Source organism: Sardina pilchardus, chromosome 14 (assembly GCF_963854185.1).
Source record: "Sardina pilchardus chromosome 14, fSarPil1.1, whole genome shotgun sequence".
Taxonomy (NCBI): Eukaryota; Metazoa; Chordata; class Actinopteri; order Clupeiformes; family Clupeidae; genus Sardina; species Sardina pilchardus.
In genome coordinates this window covers 28,686,504-28,699,003 of record NC_085007.1, presented here as the reverse complement: position 1 = coordinate 28,699,003, position 12,500 = coordinate 28,686,504, and the positions used below count along the sequence as shown (strand labels likewise).

Genomic DNA, 12,500 nt, shown 5'->3' with positions numbered 1-12,500 from the left:
GTAAGCAGAGTTCTCATGAGTACCAGCTGACACAAACGCCAGGCAGATTCCAGTACTACTTTTCCAGTACGTACCATACTATCACCTCCACATCACCTGTCCTGATGCTGATGATGACTTTTGGAGAAATACCCTGTTTGTGTGTGTGTCTTGTTCTTCATCGTCCTCCTCTTCCTCCTTTGCCTCTTCTTCTTCTTCTTCCTCCTCCTCCTCCTCCTCCTCCTCTCTCTCCACCGGTTAGAATGGGATGCTGATGTGGACATGTATGTGGTGGACACTGACTATGACGAGTATGCTCTGGTGGTGAAGCACAAACATAAGCGTAACTCTGACAAAAAAGGCTCAAATGTTACCCTTTATGGTGAGTCTACAACCACTCTTCAACCTCTTCAGTTATACTATATTAGTCCTGTAGGAAACTCCTGTAGGAAATCTTTTGCACTCCAATGATCGCAAAAGAGGAGATCGTAAAGGGATATTCCACCATTTGGGGAATTAAGATCATTTTCCACCTCCCCTCGAGCAAAACAATTGATATTTACCTTTTCCCCATTCATCCAGCCATTCTGTCTGAGTCTGGTGATTTTAGCTTCAGCGTAGCATAGATCATTGAAACAGGAAAAAGGTAAATACATTTTTTTTTGGCTTGAGGGGAGGTGGAAAATGAGCTTAATTCCAAAAATGGTGGAATATCCCTTTAAAAGATGATATCAGTGCTTGGACCCCACACTACTATTGGATCCCTTCTTCTTGAAGGAAGACGGAATTCTTGAAAGATTGTAGTCTCTGAGTAAAACTAATTACATTAGTTAAAACACTCCAATCTTTCAAGAATCTTTCCCAAATCTTGTCAAAGTCTTCTAGTGCATGAGTTGTTGTTCCTCAGTTGGCAGATTTTTTTATCAAAAAAAATAAACTAATGTGTCAATGTAAATGCGCTTTACTGTCCCCTTTAGGCCGTACTCCAGTACTACCAGACGCTGTGATTGAGACCTTCAGGCGTGTGGTGACAGAGCAAGGCATGACCGAGGACCATATTGGCATCAAGAAGAATAAAGGTACCATACTGTCCTGCCATCCTTTCTTCAAAAGGCCTCTATGATGATACACAAGAATAGACTTGAGAGTAAAGTTATGAATCATTATGATGAAAGTCTCACTGTCAAAGTTATGAGCCATTATGATAGTCATGAAAGTCTCACTGTCAAAGTCATGATAGTCATGAAAGTCTCACTGTTATGATTGCTGTCATCTCCAGGTGAATGCAGTCCAGGTGACGTTGACACACCTGCCACACCTGTCACACCTGTGGCATAGGTAAGGAGGGCACAGCCCTAGTGCCCCCTCGTGCCCTCAGACCCAGTTGAGCTGAAACTGAAATGTGCAGGAGACCTTCACCTGCTCCACCCACTCTATTCAAGATGCACAGAAGTTACTGGGATGCCCACCGCTTAAAACCTTCTGCACAGCACAGAAAAGATCATCTGTTGGATTTGTATTTTATTATCTTTTATTACATTATTGATTAAATGTTTATCTGTATTAAAATTGGATGATGTATATCTTTTACATTTTTTAAATTTATGATGTTGATTTGTGAATACATTGAATGCTGTTAATAACAACAAAATGTTAATTCTGTTTGGATTTGAGAACTTACCTTATTTTGAATAAAACAGCATGGCACAACATGATTAAAGAAAGCTTCAAAACTATAAATGATATAGAGTGAAATGTATGTCTGTTTGTGTATGCATACATACTGTTGTCAGGGGATGGTACCTGTGACATTGTAGCTTATTGTGTTTTCAACTGATACACACATACTGTATAATATCAGCGCAGGGCTTTAGTATTAGATTAGGTGGGTATTTTTTCACCTTCAGAACAACTATTCTGAAGTAGTGTTAACAACATTCAAGGTAGCAGTTGATTGTGTTGTTGCTGTATGTTGTTGCTATGGTATATTTAGTTGCATCATGATGAAACCACATCTCTTGCTACATCATTTAACAAACCTGAGTGTCTTTGGAATTGGTGAAATTGGTACAGACATGTTCCTGGAGGGAATTCCCAGGGTGGCGTAGTCGCGCGGGTTACTAACCCTACTCACAACGGCTGCTTGCCACATTTGCATGTTTACCTCTTCATCTGTGCCAGCTGATACATACACACACACACACACACACACACACCAGTGGTGTCAGCATTCTGTAGCAGCTGTCAGAGAGGACATGCAGGCTGCAGCTCTGGTGGTGTTCCTGGGGGCCCTACTGGGTCTCCTCCATGCGACCCCCCTGCCTTCTGAACCCCTCCTGCCCACTCAGGAGAACTTCGACCTGGACCGGGTAAGACCCTAACAGCCCTCCACCTCTCTGCACTCTCTGTGTTCTTTATTGTAGGATGTGACTAAGGAACTGTGGGTTGTTGGTAGCATAGTAGCTAAGCAGCTGGGCTAGCATGCAGTAGACTGAAAATAGTGGGTTCAATCCCCGGCTTCCACCGTTGTGCCTTTGAGCAAGACACTAACCTCAAGTTGCTTAGGGAACAATGGTCCTTGTCATTTAGCCTAGTTGACATAAGTCAGGAGTTTTAGATAAAAGTGTGTGCTAAATGAATAAATAATGTAAATGTAGCTAGCATGCAGTAGCAATGTAAATGTATAGCTAGCATGCAGTAATGTAATTGTACTTTTTCTTGAGAAGATACAGCAGGCAATCCGACTGACCGTATGCATGGCTGTTCAATCGGAATAGGAACGGAATACACCACCTCTTTCATTCCGATTAAAATTCTGAACGGATCTGTTCATAGACACTGCAAACAACTGAGCATAGTATTTATTAGTGAGGAGAACTGCAGGAATGTAAATGAATGCACTGCATGAACATGACTAGACTTTGAACTGGGGTCCAGAGTTCCGTTTGCCTCAGTTCTTTTATAAAAACCCATCTGGCTGCCATTAAAGTTTGATTAAGTTTGAGTGAATAGAAATGGTTGTCCTTGAGTTGTCCTTGGCATGAATAGACAGATAACAGATCAAATGTTCATTCTGTCCCAGAGTGCGTGTGTGTGTGGGTGCGCGTGCGCGTGCGTGTGTGTGTGTGTGCGTGTGTGGGTGTGTGTGTACTAATGTGTCTGTGTGGTTCTCACTACTGTGATGTTTTAGTTCATGGGGAAATGGTATAGTTTGGCGAAAGCCTCCACGTGTCCACATTGGTTAAAGCAAAAAGAAGATTCAGCTGTCGGCACACTGCTGTTGGACAAGCAGACCTCAGCAAACACACTCAGTGTGACCAAAACTAAATACAGGTCCTATAAAACACACACACACACACACACACACACACACACAAACACACGCACACAAACACACATGTACACTGTACACACAAACATGTGCAGAAGTACATTCAAAAGGAAATGCACTAAATCCAGGTCCTATGCAACACACACCCCCACACTTACACACAAATGCACGCACACACACACACACACACACACACACACACACACACACACACACACAAACACAGACACACATGTACACTGTACACACAAATGTGCAGAATACTGTACATTCAAACAGAAATGCACTAAATCCAGGTCCTATGCAACACTCAAGCACACACACACAACCATGTACAATATAAATCATAAATCCATCAATCATGGTCTGATACTAAATACAAACACATTCAAAGGCAAAATACAAAAAGCTCATTGCAATTTTCCACACCATGCACATACGATGCATGTGTACATGGGATGTCTTTTGTATGTTTTTCTGCAGGCATGGTGTCTGTAAAAGAGTTCTCATGAGTACCAACTGACACAAACGCCAGGCAGATTCCAGAACTACTTTTCCCGTATGTACCATACTATCACCTCCACATCACTGTCCTGATGCTGATGATGACTTTTGAATATCCTGTTTGTGTGTGTCTTCTTCCTCCTCTTCATCTTCTTCCTCTTTTTCTTCTTCTTCTCTTCCTTGTTCTTGTTCTTCTTCCGTCAGCATGTGATGCTGATGTGGACCTGTATGTGGTGGACACTGACTATGACCAGTATGCCCTGGTGGTGGAGCACAAACACAAGCGCAACTCTGACAAACCAATCTTGTTCGTGTCACTCTATGGTGAGTCACCACCAGGCTGCTAAAGCGACCACTCATGTGACCTCTTGGATTCCAATATGTGTGGTGACCCCACACCACACATATTGGGTCCCTATCTGTCCAGCTGCTTCTGCTACCTTAGTTGTAGTTCTTCAGTTGGTCGATTTTTTAAATATAAAATAAATAACGTCTCTGCAAAATGAATGTCAGTGTAAATGTCGCTTTACTGCCCCCATGAGGCCGTACTCCAGTACTACCAGAGGCTGTGATGGAGACCTTCAGGCGTGTGGTGACAGAGCAAGGCATGACCGAGGACCATATTGGCATCCAGAAGAACAAAGGTACCATACTGTCCTGGCATCCTTTCTTCAAAAGGCCTCTCTATGATGAGCTTGCAGAGCAAAGTTATGAGTCAATATGATGAAAGTCTCACTGTCAAAATCATGATAGTCAAGAAAGTCTCGTTGTCAAAGTTATGAGCCATTATGATAGCCATGAAAGTCACTGTCAAAGTTATAACAGTTATGAAAGACTCGCTGTCATCTCCAGGTGAATGCAGTCCAGGTGATGTTGCCACACCTGCCGCACCTGTGGCATAGGTAAGGGGGGCACAGCATAGTGCCCCCTCGTGCCCTCAGACCCAGTTAAGCTGAAACTGAAATGTGCAGGAGACCTTCACCTGCTCCACCCACTCTATTCAAGATGCACAGAAGTTGCTGGGATGCCCACCGCTTAAAACCTTCTGCACAGCACCGAAAAGATCATCTGTTAGATTTGTCTTTTATTACATTATTAATTAGTGTTTTTTTATCTTTATTACAATTTATGATGTAGGCTATATCCTATGCATATTCTAAATGTGTGAAGTTGAATTGTGAATGCTAACTGTTAATAACACAATTTTTTTTTTAATGTGCACCAGTTAGATTTGTGAATGTACTTCATCTGAATAGAACTGAGTCGTTCAACAAGATTAAAGAAAGCTTCAAAACTATAAATCAGAGTGAACTGCATAATTGTGTTTGTATGTATGCATGCATACTGTAGGTAGTTTGAGGGTGGTACCTATGCCTTATGTTCAAGTCTAATACAATTAAAAAACAGACAGACTGTATACTGTATATACACACAAATTTGATTTCTCTATTTGGATCCACCAATCAAATTTATTTACAGAAAGGATTCAAATGTCAAAGGTGATACAGCTTTGACATTCAAGGGTACATAAAGCATTGCCTATACGCCACACAGCAAGACTATCATAGTTGATCTGTAACACACACACACACACACACACACACACACACACACACACACACACACACTTGAAAGTCGGCTGATACTTGACAGTCCAGAGATTGCTGCCAAGTGAAAGACAGTGTATCTGTAAATAAACAAAACAACCAATATTGAATCAAATGGCATGCAATGTGCCACACACATGTGTACATTTGAATGTACAGTACACTCTGATACACTGACTATGACGCTGCAGGTATGAAAACAGGACACCCAACTGGCTGGCTGGGTTAACGGTGCTGGCAAAACGGAGGCTAATCAATAGTGTTGACTTACCCCTCACCTTGGCTGTCCTGAGAGGACTGACCCATTTTACACAACCATTTAAAACCGGATCAATAAACCACTCCAACTTAATGGCAGCTCAGAACTGGTCAGATACTATTAAGGCATTTTAGATAACAGTTACTCTTTTTGACAGACACTCAAAGAAGTGCAGAAGAGTACCGATATAAATACTGATGTACACCCACACCCACACCCACACCCACCCACACACACACACACACACACACACACACACACACACACACACACACTAACATTTTACATTTCAATTCCCTAGAAATGACTACACGAGACTGAATTCTTCTCTGTGTGTCTTGACCATAATACTTGTATGTTTGTGCTTGTGTGTGTGTGTGTGTGTCTGTCTGTGCGTACACTGAATTTCCAACCCAAAAGTGGGATTTTCCTTGTAGCTGAAAGTAACAGTGAAGAGGAACAGAAATGTTGGAGCTGGAGACAAACAAACAATCAGACACGAAGAGAACTTTGTCCTGTTTACTGTGTTTGTTTGTTTTTTACCAAATCTCTCAGCCTCTCTCTGTCTGTGTGTGTGTGTGTGTGTGTGTGTGTGTGTGTGTGTGTGTGTGAGAGAGAGAGAGAGTGTGTCTAGCTGGCTGTAATTGTCTATTTAGGAGTAAAGCCATGTAACACACATGCACTCTACACACACACACACACACACACACACACACACATCAGTGGGGGTCGATGTCCAGCTGCATAGCGGGTCGGTGGCCCTAAGCTCAGTACTGTGTAGTGGCTTGTGAGAGAGAGGACATGCAGGCTGCAGCTCTGGTGGTGTTCCTGGGGGCCCTACTGGGTCTCCTCCATGCGACCCCCCTGCCTTCTGAACCCCTTCTGCCCACTCAGGAGAACTTCGACCTGGACCGGGTAAGACCCTAACAGCCCTCCACCTCTCTGCACTCTCAAAGCCCCTCATCTCTATTGCCATCCAGCCCAACAGTTCAAGTCTAGCTAGTTCAGATTTCAGATTTACAACTTTTTTGCAAATGTTATAGACCAGATAGCCTTGTGTAAGATTGATACTGTAAAAATATAAAGGTAGTAGTGTAGGATGAACTGTATTTATACTGGAAACATGTGCAGTCTTGGCCAAAAGTTTTGCCATTGATAAACTATGCTGCCTGAGTATTTTAGGATTATTTTCTTTTTCATTTGACATGTATACTGAGAGAGATTTTGTGGCGTTGGGGGTTACAGCTGCTAACACAAGAAAACACATGATCTCAAGCTCTTCTCCCCTCCATTTATAGCCATCCATCCGCTCTTCTGCCCTGTGTGTTTATAGCGATCAGTCTGCTCTTAGAGTTCAGTCAGGATGATGGAGGGATGTCATATCCCCTTCACTCCCTCACACTTTCTCCTGCTCCCGCTGGTTGTTGATCCTCATGCCAAAATACAGTGGAAATTGGGTTTTTGTGATCAAGTTAACTTTTATGCTATTGAAGTTATTTACAATAGACCTCTGAAGTTCGCCTACAAATAGGATCCAAAGCTGCCATCTTTGCCCATATAAGGAGTTCTGGATGTTCATTGACGCTAACTGCCTATGGCAAGTTGCATTTTGAGTTAGCTCTGGCGTAGCAAAGACCAAAGTGTGCCATCTTCAGCTAGCACAGTGTCCACTTGAAGGCAGAGGACAAAACTTCAACGCGCAAAACGTCTGCATTTCCATTTTCTGCATCCCTGTGAGAGTTTAACATTCTAAATTCCCATGTTATTTTCCCATAGAAAAAATCTCAAGATACTGGATCTCCTTATTTGGGCAAAGAGGGTGGCTTTTTAGAAGGCAAATTTCAGAGCTCTATGACTCCCTAATGTTGTGCATCTGAGCACTGAATAAGAACAGAGAAACTATGTGAATCGTCACCAAACAAACAAGAGCTGCAGTTTGTGAAACATACAACTTGTGTCACTTCCAAAACTTCTGGCCAAGACTACAGAGTTCAGTGTTTTTTTTTTTTTAAATGCAGTGTACAAAGACTCCAGATGATGAAACCTAGAGAATGTTGGGGAAACTCCCCATGTTAGCCTTAAACTGTCCTTTTCTCTCTTTCTCCTTCTCTCTCTGCTCTCTCTCTCTCTATCTTTCTCCCATTCTCTCCCTCTCTCTCTCTCTCTTGGTCAATGACATTGAGGGCTTTCTGGTGGTGTGGGGGTGGAAGGGCTGCTGTGTGAGGAGGGGGAGGTTGTTTTTAAAATGTGAAACTGTTCTGTGAGCTCTGTGTATAATTTCACTTGAGCATGTACTGTAGCAACGATCTTATTTTGTAGTCTTTAAAGTGTTAACACCCGATATTAACACTCTCTCACAAATAAACTCACACACACACACCTTCTCTCCCTCTCCCTCTCTCACTCTCTCTCTCTCTCACACACATACTTTCTCTCTCTCTCTCTCTCTCTCTCTCTCTCTGTGTTGTAGTTTATGGGGAAGTGGTATGATGTGGCGGTGGCCTCCACCTGTCCATGGATGCAAAAGCACAAAGGGCTCTCTGCTGTCGGCACCCTGACGCTGGAGAAACAGGCCACAGGAGACACCGTCAGCATGACCAGAACCATGTGGTCCAGGTGCCATCACACACACACACACATACACACACACACACACACACACACACACACACACACACACACACACACACACACACACACACACTGACACATAAATGAGGGCATTTGCATTCTCGCTTCACTATTTCTAAAAGTATATCTATGTGTAGGCATGACGGATCCTGCAGGGAGATATCTGGGGACTATCAGTTGACCGACACACCTGGCCAATTCAAGTACCATGTGTCCAGTATGTCTCACAATCTCCTCTGGCTCTATTGTGCATGACATGGTTTTTACAAAGCTTGATTTGTCACAGATGATCGTGTTTGAAAGCATATGTGTGTGTGTGTGTGTGTGTGTGTGTGTGTGTGTGCGTGTGCGTGTGCGTGTGCGTGTGTGTGTGTGTGTGTGTGTGCGTGTGTGCATCTGCCTTTCTCAGAGTGGAACGCTGATGTGGATGCTTATGTGGTACACTCTAACTATGACGAGTACGCCCTCGTAGTGATGTACAAGCAGAAACAGGGCGGCGACAAAACCACCTCCGTCAAACTGTACGGTGAGTGTGAGAAGCACAGTTATGTTTTAAGTCTCTCTCTCTTTCTGTGTCATGCATTTGTATCACCAATATAGCCATACAAAGAATAAAGGATAAAATGATATGAATTACAATGAAATTACAAATGAATTACATACTAATATAATAATAGACCCTCTATAGATAGCTATGAAATGGTTATGATTGGATTAAACTGCTTAGACTATGAGAGAACCTCTTTGGCAGAAGGAATTGCATCTCTCTGTTGGCAGCCAATAGCTTAGTATACTCTCCTCATCTGGTCTTCAACAGGACCTACTTTACATCATTTTAGGACTTCATAAGAAACGTAGCATAGTGCCCTTGTATACACTTATGTAACTACTTTTGTTTATAAGGTGTTATAAATTACAGTTCTGTATGTGGTACACCTTGCATCAAGTTGGCCAATTCTGTCGTTGATCTTGATAAACAGCTTATATTGTTTTCAGTGATGCAGGCTCACTGTGCTATACTCAGAATAGTAAAGCTAGATAAAACATGAAGATATGTGAGCGACAGTTGAAGAGCAACATGAAAACAGTGTGGTAAGAGACACCTCAGAGTCCTGCAGCTCCTATTTCTTCCAGTTCATTCTTTTTCTGTACTGCCCCCTTCAGGCCGTACTCCAGAACTGCGGGACACTCTGATGGAGGACTTCAAGCGTGTGGTCAGAGAGCAGGGCATGAGTGAAGATGCCATCACCATCAAGCAGAACAAAGGTAGTCATAGAACACACACACACACACGCACGCACGCACGCACGCAGGCACGTACGCACGCAGGCACGCACGCACGCACGCACTCACACACACACACACACACACACACACACACACACACACACACACAGTTTACTTCTTTATTTGTATCCACAATTAAGAATAAATATCACATAAGGATACAAATTTGACAGATGCAATAATTGCTCAGACAAGATTCAGTCATGTGGTTCTGCTGACAACAACCAGGCTCAGTACAGTAGTGTTAAGGGTATACACAACACCTCCTTCTCCAAATGTGGCGACTTCCAATAATGGAAGAGATTGAACAGTACTTAGAGAGTTGTTTTGCTTTCACTTTTGTAAATCCCACCATCCTGAGTCCTCTAGTGACAAGCTTATGGACATGGCCCAAACTTCCAAATATGAGCACAACATATTGGCATTTATATCCAAAACTACAAATCTGCTGTACAAGAGGTTGGTATTTCACAAGCTTTGTTAAATAGGCTTCCTCAAGACATGGGTCAAAACAACATCCTACTTCCAGTATGAATACACTCTCATTGCTCTCATCAATGACAATAATATCAGGTCGGGTGGCATCAGTATCAAACACAGGCATCTCCGCATGACACAAAGAGAACATTTGGGGCTTAACAAAGCAGTTAGTATGTATTGACACTGTAGGTGGGAAAATGGAAGGGATACTTTTTGATATAATGTCCACAATCCTGTCATGTCGGGATATATACAATGCTTTATAGAAATTGCAACCATTCAATATATGTGACATGGATTCACACACACACACACACACACACACACACACACACACTCAACCACACACACACACACACACACACACACACACACACACACACACACACACACACACACACACACACACACACACACACACACACACTGATGTGTAGTATACTCTCTCAAACGTCACTCACACACACACACTGCTTGTGCAGTATACACTCTCAAACTTCACTCACTACACACACACACACTGCTTGTGCAGTATACTCTCTCAAATGTCAATCACCACACACACACTGCTTGAGTAGCATACTCTCTCAAACGTCACACCCCACATATTAAAAAAAGATTCATGAAATTCTTTTTTAGATTTACTACGAACAAACCATTTATAACTTGTGTACAAATGTTTTACTGATGAGAAATAATACTTTACCAATGATGAACAAGCCATTTACTAATAGTTTACAAATGCTTAATAAATTACCCATCATTCATACCTCATCTCTATCTCTCTCTCTGTTTCTGCCCATTCAGGGGAATGCACCCCTGGAGACATTATGATCGTCAACACACCTGCCCCACAGGTATGGTGGCACTCTCCTCTAAACTGGGCTTTGTTACTGTGTGTGGCGATAGTGGGGCTAGACGTCTGCAAGCGAATTCACGCCACAATAATGGACACGTAGTGTGAGATATGCGTGTCATGCAGGCAGTGTATGGCCTCTGACCAGTGGCCGGTTTTACAAAGCTATTTTAGACCAGTCTGTAGTGTTAAACCAGCCTTAATTTACACAAAAATAAAGACTATTATAGACCAGTCTATAGTGTTAAACCAGCCTTGATTTACACAAATAAAGACTATTTTAGGCCAGTCTATGGTGTTAAACCAGCCTTGATTTACACAAAAATAAAGACTATTTTAGACCAGTCTATAGTGTTAAACCAGCCTTAATTTTCACAAAAATAAAGACTATTATAGATCAGTCTGTTAAACCTGCCTTGATTTTCACAAAAATAAAGACTGACCTATTTTACACCAAAATAAGTTGTCACTTTACCCCCAGGCTAACTTTGATCTTAGACACTATAGTATGTCAACTTGATTCCACAACTGATTTCAGTTGTAAATGTGTAACCTAGCCTAGTCGAGCCTATTCTTGCTTATCTAAAATAAAAAATATTAATTTGATTTGATTTGTTAAGGCATATGTGCCCTATATTCATATACAGCACTACATATTCAGTCTATTTTTGTGAAACTGGCCCCTGTTACAGTAACATGGGAGCCGAAATGAAAACAGACACACTCACGCCACACCGGCAGTCTGCAGCCGGCCTTACGCGCCTGTTGTAGCCTCCCTGTAAAAATATGTTGTATACGCATTGCTAACGGAAAGCTTCAGTTAAACACCCGGTGTAGCTTTCCTGTAAAATGTCATCCCTCTTCATTTGTTAACCTTCCACTGTAAGCTGATGATGATCGATGTTTCAAACTGTTGAATGCGTAAATATGATTCCTCTGCACTGGACTGTTTTTCTTGGGTGTGTTCGGTCCGGCAGAGGGCCCGGAGGTCTGCTCTGCTGCTTCCTCAGGCGGACGAAGAGGGCTCTGGAGCACCTGCCGAGGACACGCCCCTCTTCAGGGGTGCAGGTGAGGGGCCCAGAGCAGACAGTGCTCACACCCCTGATGCAGCCCAGTCAGTGCTCACAAACACACACACACATCCAATTCAATTAAATTCAAAAAACTTTATTTATCCCCGATAAACGTCTCCTAATACGGCCCAACACAGTAGGTTCCCAGAGAAAGAAGTCGGAGCTGATGTAGTGAAACTGGCCAGTAACTGACATGGGGGGCATTTCCCAAAACCATAGTTGCTAACCTGTTAGTTGGTTGGTAATGGGAAGTTGCTAACTTAGTTAGCAACTATGTTTTTGGGAAACGCGCCCGTGTCCCACATTTGAACCTGCGGCCTTGGTTGTGGGTGTGGAGGGGGGTGTTTCACCTATAGGGGGCTAGAAGTCAGTATGTGACCTTACTTAAGGTGTCCTGATGAATTCATCTGAATTGAACATGTAGCCTATGAATATTTGTGTGTACATGTGTGATCATCTGTGTGTGTGTGTGTGTGTGTGTGTGTGTGTGTGT

The 12,500-nt window shown here is 42.7% G+C and overlaps 2 protein-coding genes and 1 long non-coding RNA gene across 5 annotated transcripts in view; all 3 read left to right on the top strand.

Annotated features, from left to right (window-relative positions):
- LOC134100587 (protein AMBP-like) overlaps window positions 1–1,719 on the top strand; it is a 3,584-nt gene extending 1,865 nt beyond the window's left edge. Inside the window, exons 3-6 of the mRNA XM_062553858.1 lie at window positions 1–66; window positions 242–361; window positions 957–1,058; window positions 1,259–1,719. The exon at window positions 1–66 is cut by the window's left edge and continues 11 nt beyond it. Coding sequence (XP_062409842.1) covers window positions 1–66; window positions 242–361; window positions 957–1,058; window positions 1,259–1,317 — 347 coding nt within the window. The 3' untranslated portion in view covers window positions 1,318–1,719. The remainder of the gene's footprint in view (window positions 67–241; window positions 362–956; window positions 1,059–1,258) is intronic.
- A 483-nt stretch (window positions 1,720–2,202) lies between these two features.
- ambp (alpha-1-microglobulin/bikunin precursor) overlaps window positions 2,203–12,500 on the top strand; it is a 12,532-nt gene continuing 2,234 nt past the window's right edge. The window contains exons 1-7 of one of the 3 annotated variants that reach the window (XM_062553856.1): window positions 2,203–2,348; window positions 8,151–8,296; window positions 8,449–8,528; window positions 8,721–8,837; window positions 9,476–9,577; window positions 10,886–10,935; window positions 11,912–12,002. In XM_062553856.1, the coding sequence (XP_062409840.1) occupies window positions 2,235–2,348; window positions 8,151–8,296; window positions 8,449–8,528; window positions 8,721–8,837; window positions 9,476–9,577; window positions 10,886–10,935; window positions 11,912–12,002 (700 nt within the window). In that variant the 5' untranslated portion in view covers window positions 2,203–2,234. Of the gene's footprint in view, window positions 2,349–6,435; window positions 6,596–8,150; window positions 8,297–8,448; window positions 8,529–8,720; window positions 8,838–9,475; window positions 9,578–10,885; window positions 10,937–11,864; window positions 12,003–12,500 lie in introns of those variants that run through there. The other 2 variants (XM_062553855.1, XM_062553857.1) reach the window with 2 other exon arrangements.
- On the top strand, window positions 2,355–4,157 carry LOC134100588 (uncharacterized). Its single transcript, XR_009941289.1, has 3 exons — window positions 2,355–3,312; window positions 3,794–3,869; window positions 4,019–4,157. It is a non-coding gene; the product is annotated as an uncharacterized LOC134100588 (long non-coding RNA).